General features: G+C 41.0%; 3 protein-coding genes and 1 pseudogene across 3 annotated transcripts; 1 reads left to right on the top strand and 3 right to left on the bottom strand.

Annotated features, from left to right (window-relative positions):
• Positions 1-12077: 12077 nt before the first annotated feature.
• LOC147439209 (G-type lectin S-receptor-like serine/threonine-protein kinase SD2-5) lies at positions 12078-14479 on the bottom strand (annotated as a pseudogene).
• LOC147439210 (G-type lectin S-receptor-like serine/threonine-protein kinase SD2-5) lies at positions 12367-12840 on the bottom strand. The gene has a single exon (XM_086483987.1). It carries the CDS (start codon positions 12838-12840, stop codon positions 12367-12369), a length of 474 nt encoding a protein of 157 aa, XP_086340113.1.
• Positions 14476-15445, bottom strand: LOC147439208 (uncharacterized). The gene has a single exon (XM_086484269.1). The coding sequence runs from the start codon at positions 15088-15090 to the stop codon at positions 14476-14478; it is 615 nt and encodes a 204-aa protein (XP_086340395.1). The 5' UTR covers positions 15091-15445.
• Positions 15446-16732: 1287 nt separating this feature from the next.
• On the top strand, positions 16733-18872 carry LOC147439207 (uncharacterized). Its single transcript, XM_086483986.1, has 3 exons — positions 16733-17812; positions 17920-18001; positions 18055-18872. The coding sequence occupies exons 1-3, from the start codon at positions 16733-16735 to the stop codon at positions 18870-18872; spliced, it is 1980 nt and encodes a 659-aa protein (XP_086340112.1).
• The last annotated feature ends 2673 nt before the right edge of the window (positions 18873-21545 follow it).

The following is a 21545-nucleotide window of genomic DNA, read 5'->3' as shown; positions in this document are numbered from 1 at the left end:
TTGCCTAACTCCTTGCATGCTACATGTAGCATTTGATTGTTGAGGGGATGGACAAGATTGGCTTTGTGGATTGGTTTGCCGATTGCTTCTTTTCCACTCCTCCTTGCTTGGTGCAGTTGAAACAATGAGTTGCCCTCCTTTAGGTGATAACTTTAGTTGATTCGTATCCCAATCTGGTACTGCTTTGTATGTACGCATCCAGGGAATTCCAAGAATCATCATCTCATTCATGTGTTCATCTGGCAAGCATACAAACTAATGAGGACATGAATATCCATGTACTACCACGTTCAAGTTGACTACTCCCAATGTTGGAGTTGCATTCTCGTTGCATCCTATGATTGTCGCTATTCCTGCTGTCAATGCTTGACTTGTTGCCTTCTTCTATGTGGAATAACTGACTGCATTCCCTCTAGCTCCTGTGTCTACCAAGGCATTGGTGCTATGATTGTTGAGCTATACTTTGATGCGCAGATCCATTCCATCTAACCAGTCGTCATCTGTTGAAACTACGTCTTTAGGTAATTCCCATTGTCGATCATCTATTTCCAAAGTGTTGATGGGAATCGGTATCTGTTGATTCTTGAGAGTAGCTTTATGCTTGAGTACCCGAAGTCTAGCTTCCTCTTGGGCTTCATCAATAACCTGTTGTCGCTTGATCTTCCTTTGTTTGGCTACATGCATTCTCTCTAGCAATTCATTGGTTAGTGGCAAATTGTATTTCTTTAAACGACATCCACTAATCCAATTAGCCATTGGTTCACCATCTAGGGTTGACAATTTTACTGCTCCACTTGGAGATACATCTTCAATGATAAATAGTCCATTTCCCTTTTTCTTAAACTTGGAAATGTGTTGCTTAAGGGAATAGACTAGAACTAAGTCCCCTTTCTTGAAGATTTTTGTGATTAAGTGGGAATCAAAAAACTATTTTTGTTTCCGCTTTTGTGTATAGATATGAGCTACAACAGTTAGCCTTTTCTCGTCTAGATTTTCCAAATCTTCAAGTCTTTCTGATAATTCATGTCCAATCCACTCAAGATTCTGTGCTACCCTTAATGTCGGCAATAGAAATTCTATTGGCAGTATTGCATCAAGTCCATAAGCAAGGTTAAAGGGTGTAGCATTTAGAGTTGTTTTGAATGAAACTCGATAAGCCCATAGAGCATCATGGAGATTCATTTTCCAGTCTGTACTCCTGAACTAACCACTTTAGTCAGCATTGAGCTAAGAATTTTACTCGTATGCTCGCTTGTTTGTTTGCTTGTGGGTGATAGGGAGCTGATTTGTTATGGATGACCATAAACTCATTAAGAAAATACTCTATTACCTCATTGAGGAAATGAGTTCCCCGATCACTAACAATCTCTATTGGTAGTCCATATCTCATGAATACATACTCATATAAGAATGCAATAGTGGTTCTGGTATCATTCTTTTGAGTTGCTTTAGCCTCGGCCCACTTGGTCTAATAGTCTGTAGTAGCTACAATGATATATTGAGCTTGGGTTCTATAAGTAGGTGGTTGTATTGGTCCAACAAAATCCATACCCCATTTTGCGAAGGCTCTAGCCCCCATCATTGGTCTTAAGGGCATGTTGTCTACTCGTGTTGGCATTTTTGCTCATTGACAATCATCACACCTTCAAACATATTCTTCAGAATCTACAAAAAGTGTTGGCGACCATATGCCTGCCATCAATATTGCTCTTGCGGTGATCTCACTAGAAAAGTGACCTCCAGCTAATCCAGTATGTGCTTGTTCTATAATCGAAATATACTCGTTTTCATTTGCACAAAGACGCAAATGTTGATTTTTACCTCTCCGATACAATTGGTTTCCAATAAGAGCATAGTCTCTTGCTTCAGTTTCAATTGCTCTCGGACGGCGTTTACTCATATCCGAAGGAAATGTTCAGTTCGATAAGTAAGTAACCAGATAATTACTCCACTTAGGAACAGGTGACATTTGAAACAATGTTACATGAGGAATGGGTATTTGTTTTTGACATTGAGGGTGATCTTTTACAAAAGATCTAACATCTCTCCTCATAGTCAGCCAAAATACTCCAAGTCTCAAGATTCGTTGCATAGTTTGGTCTTCTGCATAGTGAGGTCCTACTATGGTAACATGTGCTTGACTTAGGTATTGTTCTTTTTCTTCAGGGTTAATGCATAAAAGCAATATCCCGTCCCGATTTCTTTTGTATAGCCTTCCAGCTAGTAATTGATACATCGCCGATTGCTCGATTAAACCGATTGTGATAGAAAGTGGTATTTGTGAATCCACTTGAGCTATTGTCATCAATGACACAATGTTTTCCTACCATCTAGGTATCATTTCCACAGAGAACAAATAGGCATCTGGTAGATCATTGTCTACCTCTTTAAGTGATTCCCCTGAAACAATCCTTGACAAATGATCTGCTCATTGATGTGTAGTGCCTTTTTTTACAACCATAGTGAAATCAAATTTGAGAAGAATGATGAACCATCTCACTATTCTCAATGTGATGCATGGCTTGTTGACCAAATACAACAAAGCTTGGTGGTCTACAAAGAACACAAACTTGTTGGCTAATAGGTAATGTCTATACTTTTTAACGGCATAGATCATTCCTAGTCCTTGTCTTTCGGTGGTGGTGTGATTCTTTTCTGCCATGTTCAATTGTCGGCTAGCATAAGAAATAGGGAAGTCAATTTTTCCATCTCTTGGTTGAGCTAGTATACAACCAATAGCAAAGTTTGAAGCATCTACATGTACGTGGAATACCTTATCCCAATCTAGTGCTCTCAATATTGGAGCTGAGGTGAGAGCTTTCTTAAGCTTCATGAAGGATTCTTCACATGCCTCGGTCCATTCAGAGTGCGTAATCAAGCTATGGGTTTTTCAATTATAGCATACATGTAGATGAATTGTCGGTAATATCCTCAATGTCCCATGAAGGCTTGTACCCCCTTGACTGTTGTTGGTCTAGGCAATTCAGCAATGACATGAATCTTCTCAATATCAGTAGCTATGCCATTTTTAGACACTATATGTCCAAGAATTTTCCCTTGTCTCCCCATGAATGTGCACTTTTTAAGATTTAAGAAAATCCTATAAAGTCTACATTTCTCGAATACCTTTTTGAGTGTTTCAAAATGATCAGCCCAGATTGACGAATGTACGCATAGATCATTCATATATACTTCTAAGAATTTTTGAAGATACTCTTTGAAAGCATGGCTCATCAACCTCTGAAACGTGGATGGAGCATTAGTTAACCTAAACAGCATAACCCGATAGGTAAATATACCCCATTCTATTGAAAAAGCAGTTTTATGCTGATCTTTTGGGTCAACCACACGTTGATTGTATCCCGAAAAACCGTCTAAGAAGTTGTAAGCTTCTTTTCCTGCAACTCGTTCTAAAACATGCTTAGTTATCGAAAGAGGAAATTTGTCTCTAATGGTAGCTGCATTCACCTTTTTTAGATTAGCACGCACTCGTAATTTCCCATTCTTCTTAAGTACTACCACAATTGGAGACACCCAATCTGTGTGTTCAATTTTGTAAATGAATTTGTCTTCCTTTAGTTTTTCAATCTCTTCTTTGATCTTCCTGGAAAATGTTTCGTTATAAGTGTATGGTCTCTGTCTACTTGGTTTCGCATCATCTCTCATGGGTATAGTATGTTGACAGATTTCTGGATCAACACTTTTGAGATCCTTGTAAGACCAAGCGAAGATATCTCGGTATTTCTTTAACAAGCTCAGCAAAAGCTTTTCTTCCTCTTCTGTTAGGTCATTCGCAATGTCAGAAAGTTTAGGATCTTCTCCTGGTTCAGCCAAGTATACCCTTTTAGAATTTTCAGGCCCTTCGTAAGATTCGCCTTGTTTTCGTAGTTCCCTAATAGGTTGTTCAATTATGATTTTCCGATCTTGGAGAGTATACTTTTTGTAATGGGATGGAACATGCATTACATCCTTACTATCCTCTTCCGTGGTTCCCATTTCGGTTGTGTATATCTCCTTTAGAGCTTTTTTCAACTCTTGATATTTCTTTTGCCGCTCGACTCTGGTCATGAGTGGTTTTTTATCCTGATATTTTTCTTGAGTACCCTTCCTTGTTTTTCTCGATTTCTGAGACATTTCTGAGTTTTTGTTTAAAGGATATCTGCCATTTATTTTGTCCTTGACACAATCATTAGCATCTATCTGCATAAGGAATTGTGTTTTACTGGAGACTGATGGCATATGTCGTGTCTTCACAATTAAATGGTGTCTCTCTTTCGTCTATACCAATTTTTGTCTTCTTAATTTCTGGTTTGGAAAGTCAAAAAAAATTCCTCCCCTCCCTTTAAGAGTATCTTACCTCTCGTATGCTCTTTTTCTGACCCCGAATCTTCTGAGGTAGGTGAGTGTTCATCTAACTCATCAGTTGCATCATCAATTGCATCGTAATAGAGGTTTGAAAAGATTTGTTGAGCTTTCATGAAGTCCTTGGGTTCCTCATCTTCGTTTTCAATGTTGAGGACCGACATCATTTGGATGGGAATTATGTCGTAGCCATCCTCATTGCAAAATTGAGTAGGCATAGACGTATTCACACATACCCATTGTCTCTAGAATTTGAGTCCATCGAATGGCTCAAATAAATGCTCTGGAAAGGGTTTAGGTATTTAGGTTTCCTTTTCCCTTTCTAGGATACATTCTTCTCATCTTAAGCTTCCATTTTCTGAAGCTCCGCACATCCAAATAGGAGTGTCTTTGTTTAACCAGGATGGGAGTTTAGTTTCAGCCGAAGAGGCTGAATCAAACTCTTGGATGGGTGTTTTCAAGAAATCTCTATAAGTGTGATCTTTTATATTAACTCTTGTTATGGATCCCACCTACTTCAAGTACAGATAGTTGTTTCCCCAATCTTGGATAAGTTGTACCTGTCGCACGAAAGGTCTTCCCAATATGATTTCATAGTTGAGTTTTTTCCCAAAGTCTACTATGGCAAAAGTGTGTTGATATTCAATTCCACAGGAATTGACTATCACTTTCTCAAGTAGCCCTAGTGGTCTCTCAATGTGTCCGTCAGCCAACTACAATTTCATTTGAGTTTGTCTACTGGCTGACTGTCCCCAGGATTCCCATACTACTTTGGTGGCTATGGCTATGCCAGCTCCACTATCCAGTATTGCCATGGTTCAGTGTCATTATATTTCACTCGGAGGGTGGTGTTCCCATCTTCCCCTTCATAATATTCTCTGTCCTTGTTCATAGGAACTGATCCCCGGGGGATTCGCTATTAGTAATGGGGGGATGTCACCTGCGTGCATCCAAATTAGAGAAGCCCCCCTATGTACGATATCTTACATGCTAACCTACCCCCCTACATACGGACAAGATATGGACGTTCTCACAATGAGCCACCCCTTCTCATACGAATTTTGTACGGAATGTAACGACTCACTATTTTATGTATACTAGTAACATGACAATTTTAGAAGCACGTGCTTTTGCAAAAATACATGTTGAATTGCAAACAAACAGAAGTGTAGATTGTACTATGTTTTCATTTGAGAGAACAAACCACCATATAAAGTAACAAATATAACAAATACTATATTAAAATAAACTAATGTAATTTGACAAAAAATGGGCAACATTTCCCTTGTAAAATGATACAAATCTCAATCTCACGACAAATAATACTAGCCACCTACTTAGTAGGCTTCCCACATGGGATTTAAGGCACACATGAAATGGATTTTTCTCTAAATAACAAATAATGGCATGCTCATAAACCATGGAAAACTTCACTTATCAAATCAAACACATTACAAAACAACCCATTAAAAGATTAAAAGTTTTTGAGCAAAAATATTACACTTGAGAACACTTGTTGCATCAACCTTAAATGATAGATCTTATCTCTCTCTCTCTCTCTCTCTCTCTCTCTCTCACACACACACACACACACACACACACACACACTAACACACCATCTACCAAAGTCAAATGTTTTTATTTACTGAAAACATTTGAAAGTAATGTGTATTATATCCTATTATAGACCGCAGTCTAGAGATGGACCCACCTTGTTGATGTTGGCAACCTGCACACAACAAATAGAGCTGAAAGGTCACAAAAAAAAGGATGTTGGTTGAGTTCCTATGGTTGCACTGTCAATTGCGATGTATATATGTCAATTGTGATGCCAACACGATCTCAGCTATTTTCAGTGAATGTGAGGGGAGGGCATCTCTCTGTTTTCAATGACCTACTGTTTTAACTTGAAGGCATGTGGTACTACACAAGTAATGTCAAATGAGATGTACTTTAGAGATTCCTCTTGGGATGTTGTCTCTTGAACACACTACTACTGCAGGGTATGTGAAATAGCAGCACGACCAACAAGCACTACGATGATTTTAGCAGATGCGAGGCGAGGGCGTCTCTCTCAATGCAATCACCTAATCTTGCATCTTGAAGGAATATAGCCCTACATGATATGCTAAAAAGAACTGTTAAAAAGGATTCATGGTTAGCAATGCCTTGGTTGATAGGTATACCAAACATGGTGTACTTCAAAAAGCACAAAAACTATTGGAGGGGCTTCATGTCTGGATTGTCATCACTTGGAGTGCATTGATTGTTGGATATGCCCAACATAAACAAACATAGAGAGGAAGAGAATAGCTCTTTATTTTGTGAGCTCAATACCTTACTATGCTAAGAGAAAGGATTTAAATCAAGGTTGTAGAATACATACGGATATTCACAATATTAGGTTACTTGAGAAGGACACATACTTGGGGAACATGCTAGTCAATATGTATGTCAACTATGATTTGGACCAAGGCTGCATTCCACAAGATGTCGATAGGGTCAAAAAAATTATTAATGATATTGTTAGTCAGGGGCTATTGACAAATATGTCATTCTTGGCACTACCTTGGTCATTATGTATGCCAAATGTGGTGTGTTTCACAAAGCCCAAAAAGTGCTTGACAAACTTCTTGTGTGGGATATCATCACTTGGAATGTATTGATTACAGATATTCCCAGTAGGTGCCTGTATTCAGCGGATGCAAAGTGAGGGTATCTCTTGAGATGTATTCACCTACACTTGCATCTTGAAGAGATGTGGCACTAGGCAAAATGTTGGTATGGGAAAAAGAGAACTGCAATAGCATCAGTTGACAAAACTCAATGTTGGTACAAGGTTAGCTAGTGCCCTAATGAATTGTCGACATGAGAAATATCAGCAATTTTCCAAGCAAAAACCCAATCTTCAATACTAACAACATAATATATAGGCACTCACTCAAAGAGAGTTAGCCATTAACTATTTCGGTACTTGAAAATTGGATGGTCAAAATTTGAGACCTAGGAAGCTTTGAAAATACTAAAGGGACAACTTGAATTAAAGAAACTTGGCTCTTATAACTCATACAATAGAAACCGACATGAGACTACATTGAATATTGCTACTCTACACCGATTCATGCTCAAATTCAATGCCAAACCAAGTGCAAAAATATGTCAACAAAACAAGGTCCTAATTGAAATTGAACTTTCCGTATGAACAAAGTCAAATAGGACAACATTGACAAAAACTTGAGTAATATTTAGTGTAATTACCGACAAATGCTTCGATCTAAAAACCGGAATAGCTTTAAGTTTACTATTTGTCCCTTTTTTTTTGTTAGGAAAAAGGTTTCTGGCAAGCCTTGTAGTATGCATGAGCCTTAAGATTGCTAAGCTTTGAAGTAACTACTCTCAACTCCTAACTTAGCAGTGTTAGAGAAAAACTAGGATCCAATGTATTTTAACCGTCTAATATTGTAAAATCTCACTTAGATTTTGAGATTGCTTTGAAGAAAATTGAGAAATTTACACAAGTTTAAGTGAAAATACCGGCTTAAGCTTTAAATTTTGACCCAAAAAACGGGAATTCCAAGTTTGCCGTTATTTTCTTCAGTTGGGAAATCAGTATTATTCTAAAGACCACAATCTACAAATCCTAAGTTCTAACAAGTACAAAAGAAGAGACAAATTTAAATTCTGTTAATTTCCAAAGACTCACGAGTTTGAACTTTGAGGCTTGAAAGTTGAGTGGGGACTTAGCTTGAGCCCCTTTGGCTGCAGCACGCTTAGATGGCTCCATGAGGTAGTATGTCCTGAACTCGCGAGGTGGTTCCTGGCGGGCTGCAGTGTTGCTCACCCAAGTTGGACGGATTGCAATGACACCGTAGCTCACCCAGGTCGGCACTCATGACTCTGGAGCCTGGGGGCGGGATAAATTACATTGAAGTATGAGCAAAGTTTGTAATGTGTTCAGGCAGCCTGTGTGATGTTGGCCTGTGAAGAACTTGTGTTTTTGCCAAAACAAGAATGGATCTGTGGGTTTAAGAGCGAAGGATGAAAAAACCAACAAAAAGCGGGAGAGAAAGAGGCACAAAAAATAAGCGTACCTTCTTCTCCTTAGTAGAATGCAAGGACGCCTACTTCTTGAGTGTAGGAGAGATGGAGCTATGGTTGACGACGTTTGCACTCCGGTTCTTCTGTGCTTCCCATGATGCCCCAAAGTGGTAAAGGGGCATGATCCTTACCCACAGACTCCAGCTCGCTAGAGAGGACGCGCACTCGCACACACAAACATAGAGCAAAGTAGGGTATCCGCAGGTTTTCGTCAGCTACGCAGGAAAATGCTATTAAGGGTTCCAGCCCCAAAAAGGTCGCTACCTCCCCAAGCCCACTTTTAATCACTTCGTTGCCTCATAAGTCTTTTGTCTTCTCAAAAGTGTGTGTGAATATTGAATAGTGCGTAGAGCTCCTTGCTATTAATTTCTTTGAAGGTCTTGAGTTCAAAACTCAATCAATAATTCAGCCTCCAAAAAGCCTCTGGCAAAATAAAGTTAAGAAAAATTAATCTTGGAAGGACACTTTATAGAGTTGCCCTTCCTTTGGAGGACTTTGAAGATGGTCACACTTCCCTTGCGAAGGACTTGCTAGCCCACCTTGCCTTCCATGGGAAGCGTAGGCAGGGATACATGTAAAGGAAGGGTTAACAAGGTGGCTAGCCCTTTGGATCGATTCCCAATCCCACCACCACCACCTCATTAACTCACAACACGCTACTCAGAGAATTCATTGTTTGTGAAGCCCTTTACCAATAAGACAAGTAGCTGGCAATCTCTCTCTCTCTCTCTCTCTCTCTCTCTCTCTCTCTCTCCCCTATGCCTATGCCTATGCCTTTGCCTTTGTCAAAGAGAGTAGGAGTCAAAGTGCAAATATGTTCTTCTACAAAGAATAGGAGTTGATGCTCACTTCCCGTCCTCTCTCTCTCTCTCTCTCTCTCTCTCTCTCTCTCTCTCGCTCTCTTATGTATACGGTATGAGTATGAAATAATGAGGGGCTACCCCTATTGTATACGCTTATGTACAAAATCAAAAAACCCCCCCTCTTGTACACTCACGTGATACCGTACGCCAAAACACAGTAAATCCCCCTGGAACTGATCGAATCTCTTTGTTTCCATTTCACTTTTCAAATTTTTCCAATTCTTAGAGATTAACCCCGTTATCCCCACTTTCTTTAGGTTTTTTTGTAAATCATTCCACAAGTATGGTATGAGTTTCAACAGTTCTCCCAAAGTAAGAGCGCATTCGATGGGTGTAGACATGATTGAATGAATGTTGTCTACTTCTAAGGTCATCACCTCTTTTTACTTGAGTGGTTTTGCAAATGATGGATTCATCTTAGTTATCTCCCAAGTAAGAAGGTAATGTTTTTAATGTCAATGGTTTAGACATTCTTGAAACTTCCGATCCGCAATCCCTGTACAAGAATTGTAAATCCATGTTCATATCAGAAGGTAGGTTATCCAACCAGACTTCCTCTATAGGAGCCGACTTTAAAGTTAGGCTCCCTTGATTGATCTCTTTCACTTTTTCCCATAAGTGTCCTGGCATGTCTTCCTCTACGAATGGAATTCCGTCTAAGTTATCTTCGTTGTTAGGCACTATAAGCACTGGTTCATTTGTTTCAAGGTGGGGTTCAACCACCACATCGGATTTTGCTTTCGTTTCTTGTAGCGCAAGCTCTTTAGGTTTTGCAATACTTTCAAGCCTGGGTTTTTGTTTATCCAGCATTACTTGCATGATTCTTACCAAATTTTGATAAGTCTCCAGCTTTGCTGCTTCCATGTCTGGAGATGGATAGTTTTTCCATTTGTTTTTCATGTTTTGGCCTGCTTTAAGTCCTGCTTGGTAGGCTTCCAAAGCAGCATTAATAGGCTCAAAAATTTTATCAACCAGAATGGATCCTACAGATTTCAAGGTTGTTTCCTTGAATTCACTGCCAGTTTCTTTCAACTTATCCTAAGCTAGCATTTTTGCTTTTTCGTCGATTTCAACCCGTTGTTTTTGTTTTCTCTTCTCGTATCTTTTGCTTCTGCTCCTTTTGATTCTTTGAGAAGTAATTTTTGTGTTCTCCAAATCATCAGAGGAGTTGTGTTTCTTTTTATTTTCTTAGGCTCTAGTGATTACCTTGATTGAAACAATCGGTTCACTCTGTGATGAGCTACTAGGCATCACTTGGACTACGTTTACGACAGTTTTTCCCTTGTTCAAAGGATTCTTAGGACAATCTTCTGGAAAGTGTCCTCCCTTTTTGCAACATTGTATGCAATAGTCTTCAATTGGTTTGAGGTTTTTTTCAGGCTCAAGACATTCGTTCTTCCAATGGTCATCAGCACCACATTTATGAGAGTTTCCTATTCTATGCTTCATCATGAGTCTTCCCATGGGAGGTTTGACACCTTGATTAGCTACATAATATATTTGTGCAAGATCTGATGGAGCATAAATCATGGTTTCTTCCATTGGTGCTAGATGTGGACTATACCAATCTCCTTCCACCATTACTGTAGATGGACTAAGCTTTGCCTAGGATGTAACAAGCACTAATGCTTGTTCATCTATGACTCCTTCAAAGTGCATGTATTTTACAAGCACTGCATTATGTCCTGGATACAGAGGTTGTTGTCCCAGCACAGGTTGAGGTCTTTCCATACCCATTGGTGGTCTTTGAGCTTGGGCCATATTAGACTGATATCTGTACATGGGTTGTCTTTGTGGCCTCAGGGACACGTACTGAGCATTCCCATCATACTTTGGTCTGAAGTAGCACTCGTGGGTCTCATGGTTGGTCCATTTTTCCTCAATTGCACACCATTTTTGTGGCCTAATTGGTTGTCCCTGTGGAGGTATCCCTTGTCCCGGTCCTCTCATAAGCGCTTTTTGCATATTGTTCATCATGTTCATCTTTTTTAGCATATCTTCTATGGATGAGAGTGGTGCCGTAGCAACCGTTCCCACTTGTGTTGGTTTTAAAAGAAAAAAACTTTGGATAGAAGAGATGGAGACTTTCTTGAACGACATAATGAAGAAAGGGAAGAAAAGAACTATAAAAATGGTAGAAAATAGTTCGAATATTTTACAAATTTGAAATTTTCTACTAGTATTTCCAATTTGTATTTGTATAAGGAGGAAACTTGTTGCTTAGACGAAAAGACTTTCTCGAAGACTCATTATAAGATCAAACTCCTTTGAATATTTTGTTTAATGTTTTAGTCTCTAAAGTCATTTTCAAGCATGAAGACAAACTAAATGCTACCTTGGAGAATAGCTTTCTATTCCAAAGTTTTAGCTTTCTATTCACAAGACTTTTGAATCCCTTAGGGACTTTTGAATCCCTTAGGAACACCTATCTCTCAAAGATGTAAGGAAACAATTGAAGGGACAACAAAGTTATTTTTACAAAGACCCTTGCCATGTGGCGTTCATCCAACCAAAGAATCCAATGGCCTCGATGTTGCAACAACCTTGCACAATGAACGCTATGGCCTTCCAGAGGCCAAAAAGACCCCCAAAAACCCTCTCTCCCTCTCTCTCTCTCTCTCTCTCTCAGACGGACGGATACATTATCAAATCAATCATCCTTGCCTCTCTATAAAAGCAATTTCATGAGATAAATAAAGATGTATGTATCTGACCAATAGCACATCGAATGCCATAAGATGAAGACTGCTAAGATGCACATATAGATTAGTAGTAGTTTAGAGAAAGACAAATTACACAAGTAGTATTTCCTTTCCGTGCTTGGGGATACCGATACTCACCCCAATTATCATACCTAGCTAGCTAGGCACTCCATCCCTTATTACAATAGCTCATGATGTCATCATAATCCACAATGTGAGAATTTGTCTAAAACTTCTTGTCTATAATGTGATCTATACATTTAGCATCCAAAATTCAGCAATGCAGAATGAAATCAAAATACAAATATACAATGGATTTATATTACACCACCCTAAAACATTCATGAGCTGCTATTGAGTGCAGCTTGCGCATGCTGCTTCATTGTTGAATTCATCGCTGTTGTCGACGGAGGTTGATCTATCGGCAAATCAATGTTTTCTAGCCATTGCATTACTGTGGCCGCATGAGGCCGCATTGCAGGGTCTTCATGAATGCACCAGAAGGCAATGTAGAGTAGCCTTTGAACTTGCACCTCATCGAAGCCATTCAAATAGAGTCGCTTGTCCATGATGTCCATCAGCATGCCTTGATCCAGCTTCTTTAACGCCCAGCTTGGTAAATGCCATGTCTCTTCCTGTGATGAATCCATGCCTAAGGAAGAACTACAGAATAGTGAGTAGTCCAAAACCCTTCTGCCTGCCACAATCTCCAACATCACTATTCCCATGCTGTATACATCAGTTTTCTTGCTTACGGTCACATGAGAGAGCCACTCAGGAGCTATGTAGCCCGGCGTTCCCCTAAGCCCGGTCATCACTGATGACATGTCTCTCTACAACAACCTTCGCATCCCAAAATCAGATATCTTGGCCACAAATGCATCATCCAGGAGGACGTTCTGAGGCTTGAGATCAAAATGCAAGATGGATTGCTCACACCCCTCGTGTAGGTACTGTAAGCCCCGTGCAATTCCCAGTGCTATATCATAGCGTCTGTGCCAATTGAGCAACATGTCCCCCTCGACCCCACTGAAGAGCCAGCGGTCCAATGACCCTCTTTCCATATACTCGTGAGTCGTACACAAGAATCCGATGCGAAGCCTGCCAGCAAAAGCCGACAAGGCGAACTATGTTGTGGTGACCCGTGGGCCCTACCGTGGCTACTTCTGCTAAAAATTCCTTGGATTGACGTGCTCCTTGTAAGACACCCTCCAATACCTTCACTGCCACTTTCCTCCCATCTAGAAGTATGCCTTCATATACAGAGCCACATCCGCCTGCACCCAAGAGCTTGCTAAAGCTCTTCGTTGCTTCGTTGAGCTGTTTGTATGAGAACCTAGAAGGCAAAATAGGCAAGATGTCACGAAGCTCCTCCTCTTCTTTGGCTTCTTGTAAAAGCTTTCTTCTTCTTTTGGTGAGCCCATATACTCCTGACCCAAGAAAGAAAACACGTAAGGGTATGATCCCAATCAGGCTCAGCAAGGGGAATGCACTACTAGGGTTTTGTACTTTTACTGTAGGCTCAATATTGTTTGTAGAAAACCCAGGTGGAGGAGGCATTAGTGAGTTACCCACTTTCAAGTGTGTGACATAGTCATCTGCATAAACCTGTTTGGTTAGAGCGACATGGTCGATGGATGTCGCTGTGTAGTTCCAGATTGTTATATTTGCATCAAGGACAGTTACTAAGCTGATATTGTGCTGGATGAGAAAGCAAAAGGAGGTGCTTACATGATAGGAAACACCAAGGCAAGAACAGTCTGAGGCGCATGCCTGCTTGCAAGTATCAACATCGTTGGTGGAGTTGAGGGTCCATTCATTGAAGAGGAAGACGCTTGCCGTGGACTTCAACTCCAAGAAAGTGGTATGTATGGGGTGAGTACTTGCTGACGCACCGCCATGGCAAAGAGGCAGGCTGGTGTACTGAGGCTGGCAACCTTGGGTGATGTCTGCTGTGTTGATGGGCTCAAACGATGATTCGTCAGGGCAGAGGCAAGGGGTTCTGCTGGCAGCCTCACACACACTGAGAGGTCCATAGGCCAGTGGTACATCACAAAATGGTAGGACAGGCTGTGCATCCTCCAGCTGGGGCATGCTTTTTGTGATCATGCTTGTGGGTTTGGCCACTTCAAGGTTGTCACCAGAGTCTGGTAATCTAATGAATGTCTGGATTCCTGGAAATTGAAGGTCCACAGGTACGCGTGCAGAACGGTAGGGGTAAGTTTTTGTGATGCCATAGATGTAAAGCCTTCCATCGAGCTCCAGCCGAAGAAAGCTCCAGGACAAAGTAACTGGTGTTATGAGATAATGATAAAAATACTGATTAGAAAAGCTGGATCTGCAGGATTCTGGCTCCACAGAAAAAACAAGAGATATTTCATTATTTCCAGTGACAACTTGGAATCCCAAGTAGCTTGCATTGCTGCATGGAGCTGAAGAAATCAATTCATTCATGCTGCGGCTTCTCTCTGTGACTGCAAGGGCCCGCCGGGATCTCGGAGGAAAGGGAAGATCCAGTAGGGCGGGAGTTTCCCTCCCATGTCATTCATAAAGAGAGCCAACCCCCCCTTTTCCATCCTGGCAGTGTAGGCAGAGTTGATGCTTGTAAGCTCCATGCCGGACTGAGCTGCCACCACCACTAGAGAGGCATCCCCTGCATTGTTGATGGGACTATCCCCATTGGCGATCCACAAGGGAACCACAATGCCATTTTGAGTGAAGTAGCTGGGATAAACCTTAATCCCTGCAGGAGTACTTAGAGGGAAGAATAAGCCCGACTGCTGCAACGCGTCGGGCTCAGTGTTGCCTGAATACCCCGCACACACAGCCAGGTAAAGAGTGCAAACGGCACTGTTGCACGGCGAGCCATATAGACCGAAGGCGAAACCAGGTGGGGCGGCTTGAGAGGAATCATTGAAGAAGGGAGAGCTCAGGATGGGAAAGAAGAGACCGCCGTCCACATTTGGAATTCCCACAGCAAAAATGTGGTCTTTTGAAAGGGGATGCCCTCTGGGTAGAGAGTAGGAAGCGAGAATTGAGAGGTTCAAGCCAGGAGAGAGCTGCATAAAGCGGCTGGAGAAGAATCAGCTGAGCTGACGCTTTTTCATTGGCGAAGCACCTACGAGAATCAAGGAGGTAAAAGGTCCAGCAGAAAAATAGCGTAGCCCCTTGCTTTTTCGTCGTGCTAGTAGAACTGCTGCAGGGTTTCGACATTTCAGCAAAACTCCTCGGATTTTCTATTTGTGGCAAACCCCTTCACCCCATTCCCCCCACTCGTCTGAGGTGCAACTCAGCTCTAAGCACTTCGTGCTTGCAACGCTACAAGCATAGGAAGGGGAAACTTTTCACCGCCCCTGTCCATTCCCTTGGCAACTTGCAGGCTATGCCAAGGCTTCGGTGCCCTTCGGAGGCCTTGTAACCCTTCAGATAAGGTTTCTTTCTTAAATCCCTTTCAAGTGAAGTGAAGGTCAATTTTTTGGATCTCCCTTCGTGCGTGAAGGGTGCCTTTTAAAATGTCCTTCAAATGAAGGGTAGCATGGCAAATTGCCATTCAAGGACTAATACTTACAAATTCATATAATATATTTACATATATACATAAATGTATGCATATACACTCGGAGAGCACGAGTGAGTGACGAGTGTCTAAACTCTGGACTCCAGGTCCCAGGAGTTGGGACTTTGAAGTTTGGACTTCATTAAAATTTAAGGGTCCAAGCTCCAGTAGGCAAAAAAGGCCTTGATTTGAAGCCACATTGAAGTCTCAAGCTCAAACTTCAGTGAGCGCACTGCGCCGAATTTCGAAACTGCGTCTTCAATCGCTCACTCGCACTGCGCAGTGCGCAACTCTCTCACACTAGTTAGTCGATGACTCGGTGAGTCGTGAGTCTCTCGTGACTGCCTCAGTGCCTCAAGGCTCACACTGCAGTGGACTGCACAGCTTTCTCCAAGTCTCAAGAGCCTGCTGCCTCCGCACTGTGCAGCCCACTCAAGCCTCACTGCTCAGCCCTGCGCAGCTGTGCTCACAGCTCTGACTCCCGTCTGCAGGTCACAAGGCTCCAGCCTCCAACGGCCAGCTTTCAAGAGCGCCTCTCCTCAACCCTTTGCAGTTGCGCAGCCTGCGCTCAAAGATTTCTCCAAGAGCCTCCCTTCAGCCCTGCGCTCACAGCTTTGTAGATTATTCAGTGAAGCAGCTTATTCTTGAGCTAATACTCCAAATTTCCAAATTTAAATTCCAAAGTGTAAACTACAGTCACACACAGACTGATCCAGAGTAACGTCTGTCGTCTGTTGTATTTACAACTTACAAGTCAGTGATGGGTATTATTTTTACTGTGATTTAGAAAAACAAATCAACTTGTAAAGAGCTCAATAAGTTTTCTTTTTCCTTGCATTAGGATACGGTTTTCTTGTCTTTCGTGTTATTGGAGGCATTACTTTCACAATCTCGAGATCTATTGTCCGGACTTCAACATCAACGACCGAAAAAAAAACAAGTAGACCAAACTTTTTAAGTGTATTTTCATCTCTTCGAGTTGTGTGAGTAGTGAATAGCTTTGCTTCCGGCTTTTAAGTTTCTTACATAAGCCTTGTCCATAAAAACGTGGTACCTTTACAGATTTAACTAGCACTTAATTCTTACTAAAGTACTGCTCAACTTTTTCCTATTGTATCTTATTGAGTTTTGGATCTTTTTAACAGTCCAAAATGGCTCCCAAGTCGAGCAATAATGCATCTAAGCAATTGTCGTTGAGCCAAGCTTTCAATTTGACAAAGAGGGGAAGGGAGGGTGACACGTCCCAAGTTGCCTTGCAAGTCAATTTGAATGTAGACCCAATTGAGCTTCCGAGTGAGTCGGAAGATAAGAAGAAGAGGAAAGATGCATACAAGGGCACTTTTCTTTCTTCATGGAGCATTAGCGATACATGGGCTTATTCCACTATTGATAGTGATGGCATAGAGCGCGCGAAATGTACTACATGTGTGGAAGCTAAAGAGAAAGGTCGTTTTGCTAGTATTGGTGCCATCAACATTCAAAAAGGGGCATTGCGTGATCATGAGAATTCTGACCCTCATCGAAATGCACTCAAGAAACTTGCTATGTTGTCCAAGATGCCGGAAAGGATCATAGAGAAGCATGTAGAGCTAATGGTCGATGCCGAGAAGAATCGCATCATTAGCGTATTACAGGTTTTGTGGCACATAGTAGTGCACGATGCTTCCATTGAATCCTTTGAGAGAGAATGTAAGTTCCATGTGTTTATGGGGACTCCTCAGATGCCTTCGACAAATGAGTATTCCTCGTACACAAATGCAAATGCCGCAAGAGAGTTTCTGAAAGCAATGTATGAAGTTTCATGGCAAACTTTGCAGGAGGACATATGCAAGAGTCCTTTTTTCTCAATCATGATAGATGAGAGTACAGACCGTCAGTATGAGAAACATCTCATCATCTATATCATGTATCTTACCAATGGTGGATATGGTGTTCCTATGACACATTTTGTGAGATCGGTACATGTTAGGGATGGAAAATCCAAAACTATGTATGATGGCATTATGCAACTCTTTGTGGATATGAAAATAGATGTTAAGAAACTTGTTGGCTTTGCATCCGATGGAGCAAGCTCCATGGTGGGTATACGAGAGGGTGTAGTGGAAAAATTACGGCAAGTGGTGCCTCATATCATTGGCGTGCATTGCATTGTACATAGGGAGAATCTTGCCATCAAGGATGCTTGTGAAAACTTTGTTGAATTCGTGCATGTAGACAAATTTGGAAATAAGGTGAGAGAGTGGATTGGCCATTCTACTCTATGTAGAGAAGAGATTTGCGAACTATATGACATGTTTCATATGAAACATTATCAAATTTTGCAAATGCATGGAGTTAGATGGTTGTCACGTGGAAAAGTGATGATGCACCTAGTAAAAATCATGCCAGTTTTACTTGCCGATTGGAAAGTATTCAAGAATGTATGAAAAGGCAACATCATTTCAAGTACAATTTTTGATGCATTTTCTTGCAGATTTGCTTGAGCAAGTAAATATGTTGAACTTAATGTTTCAAAAAGAGCATGTAGATATTACGTCTATTGGACGTGAGATTGATGCAACACTCACTACTCTCTCTACGATGTACTTGGGCCATAAATTTGGAGATGGTTCCAAATGCTTGAAATTGTTTTTGAAAAATGTTGTTGCGGGTGAGCTTACATTCAAAGATGAAAATGAAAATGTAATCGGTGTTCATAAGTTGCGCTTTGAAAGCTTGCCTGAAAGTTCTAATGCTGGAACATTAGAGGCAAGTATTGAATTGGGTAGACAATTTGTAAATGATTTGTTGGCCAAAGTAAGCGAGCGATTTTTTGACAATGCACTATTTAATGCTGCGAAGTTGTTCTCTCCAAGGAATTATCCAAACGACGTTAAAGATAGAGGCCAGTTTGCAAAAGATAAGCTTGACAATCTTTGTGTTAGATTTTGCATGGGAAGTCCATCTTTCATTGATAAAGAAAGGTGTGAGGGTGAGCTCATTCGATTTGTGACATACATGATGAATTCTTATCCAACGAAGGGGCTCTTTGAGACATGGGCTCAGTGCAGTGGTGAGATAGAATGGAGACAAATGTTTCCTGAAATATTCAAGCTATTTCAAATTATTATGGTTCTCCCAGCAAGATTAGTTATGTGTGAACGAGGCTTTTCTAAGCAGAATAAGATCAAAAGTCATGGTAGAGCTTCACTTAGCTTGAAAATGCTAGATAGACTTATGTTCACCTCTCTATTGCCTGAAAAAATTCCACACAAAGTGGATTGGGATGCATACTTTGAGGCATGGAAATGAATGAAGGAAAGGAGAGTCTACAAGGTAAAGAAGACTATGGATGCTCCAATCGCATAGATCTTTGTGAAGTGCATGAGCACACTTAGGACTTCCGGGGCACTTTTTCCCCTCTTTACTAGGAGGTTTTTTCCCCCCGGCTTGTATCTACATCCGTCACTCTAGGGCAAGCTTCATCTTTGTCTCCTCAGTGGATAACACTACTTTTTGGGTTGTGTGATCTTTAGTTTCTCCTTTATATTATCCATGTTTGTGTGCAGATTTGCAATTGTATTTTTAATAATCTTTACTTATCAATGCTTATGGATTGTATAGCTACTTGAGAAATAGATTTATACTTTATGTTTTTCGAATCATTAGTTGACGTTTATAGCGACGCGTATAGCGACTATTATAGCGACGCATATAGCAACGTCCCTGTATCGACGCTTTTAGCGACGCCTGGGGTTATAAAAACCCAATGTATTTCCATCGCTAACAACGTCACAAGAGCACACAACCTCTTGTAGTGAATATAATATGAGTTTGATCAAATAAGATCACCAAAAACATAGCAGGAACTCTTTCCCTCCATTACGGTGGATCTTCAACAGAGTAAGTCAATGTATAAGCTAATCTTCTCAAGAAAATAATAGTTCAAGTTAATAAACTAATTTAGGAAAGAAGATAAATACCTCAAATGAGTTCAGTGATGTGACCCTCTACATAGGAGGCACTACGTCGAGGATCCATCTGTGGGAAATATTTTGATCTAAGAGATATGAATAAAATTTAACATCAAGTGTGTCTGACTTTAAGTGAGAGCCACAATGTCAATTTGAACTTATTGTTATGAGCTCGCTAGTTGTAATACTTCCTTAAATACAATGTTTGGAGTGTAGTAACACTCTGCTTGAGTGTTTTCAGTATTGACAACAATCCTCATAGAAGCTGCACTTCGTACACGTTGTTAGGCATTTTTTGGATGATTACAAAAGCCATAAATGATGCCAAAAAAATTTGCTAACCACCCTCATGTATATATGTGCATAGTGCTTTCAGCTTTGAGAGTGTCCGTGTAAAAAAACCCTGTACAAAGGCTTGGTTTTGGTCAAGCGGTTGGTTGAGTTTTGGGTTGGTCGAGCTTTCAAAAAATAGTTTTCAATGAGAATTTCTAGTCGTGCTTGATAGCTTGCAAATCGGACTCCGACATTGTGAGTTACATGCACTCGAAGTGGAGGTTTTTTCACTTAAAATGTGGCGACGAATGCACGTGGGAAGACGGCAAGTGGGCCGACTTGATGGTTTTTTTTAGCAATGGAATGTTTAAAAAATTTTGGAGTTAGTCGAGGTAATAAGTTCCAAGCCGTGCTTTACTGCGTTATATTTGAAGGTCGGGGTCACCCGCTACGCCTCCGAGAAAATGGCTCAGTTTGGGGGCAAAACAGAAAATTCAGGTTTGGGCATGGGGAAGATGGGGAAGTTGGGGAGAGCATGCCATGTGGCAATGGACTAAACCCACATGTGGGGGGTTGAGGGAAAAGTGGAGGGTATATATACTAGAGGAGGACTAGTCTATGGTGTACCAAATGGTAAAGGAATGCACTCAAGGTCTTGCAAGGGGGGCTCGTGGGCATTTTGGGGAGCTTGGGGCGCCATCTTGAGTTCCCACCAGCCTGGCCAGGCGCCTGGACAAAATTTTTGGTCCCCTGGACACTTTCCCCACCTCCCCCTTGGTCAAAATCACCGACATGGAGCTTTCCTTTCCCAAAAAAGGCCAAAAATAGCCCAATTAAAAGGGGAAATGAGAGAGAAAGATGATGACTGAGAAAAAGAAGAAGACTCCACTTCAATAAAGTGAAAAATGCCCCCATTATTTTAGCTGTATTTTCCTGCACATCCCTTTTTGCTTACAGAGACTTGTTTTTTGGAGCTTTTGAGAGACCTTCCATCTTCAAAAGCTTGTAGCTCTCTCGTCGGTTATTAGAATCAAGCATATGGATGCTCTACGGAGATCCTCACGACACGAGCTTCGTCTTCATGGTCTCGGTTTTCTTAAATTTTAGCCTTGGTTTGAGTTAGAGCTGTTTCTCGCCCATCTTCATCGGTGTTCGACTTTGGTGTTTTTTACCGTCATACAGGTTTTCTTTCCAACGGTGTGACTCGTGCAGAGCTATTGAGGCACTTGTTTTCCTTGTCGTTTGCACGCTAACAACGTGACATTGCAACATACAACTGTCCATGAGAGAAGATCGATGACCCAAGATATAGACCAAGAATTCCAAGTGTTTGCCCTTGTGCTTTGTTGATAGTCATCCCAAAAGCAAGCCAAATTGGAAATTGACGACGCTTCATTTGAAATGGAAGCCCCTAATGGCTTCCAATAATAAAGTCAATAATAAAAACCCTCTCTCCAATATTTGATCCTGTAACTATCTCTGCCTCAATTATCGTATGATGAAATTGCTTGCATATCAATCTAGTTCCGTTGCATAATCCACGTCTTGGATCCAAATTGCACAGCAACATGATAAAATCATTTTCTTTCAAGACTAAAGCATGAGGTGGAAAACCACCACCAAGAGTAAGGCTATTCAGATATTCAATTGTGTACAAATGTGTGTTTTCCTCTTACATACAAATTGAATCTGCACTCAGATACTCTTTGCAATCTCCATGCATTCTTTGCAATGCATA

The sequence above is a fragment of the Adiantum capillus-veneris genome, chromosome 16 (assembly GCF_014529385.1).
Source record: "Adiantum capillus-veneris isolate H3 chromosome 16, ASM1452938v2, whole genome shotgun sequence".
Taxonomy (NCBI): domain Eukaryota; kingdom Viridiplantae; phylum Streptophyta; class Polypodiopsida; order Polypodiales; family Pteridaceae; genus Adiantum; species Adiantum capillus-veneris.
This window is presented reverse-complemented; position numbering and strand designations above follow the sequence as displayed.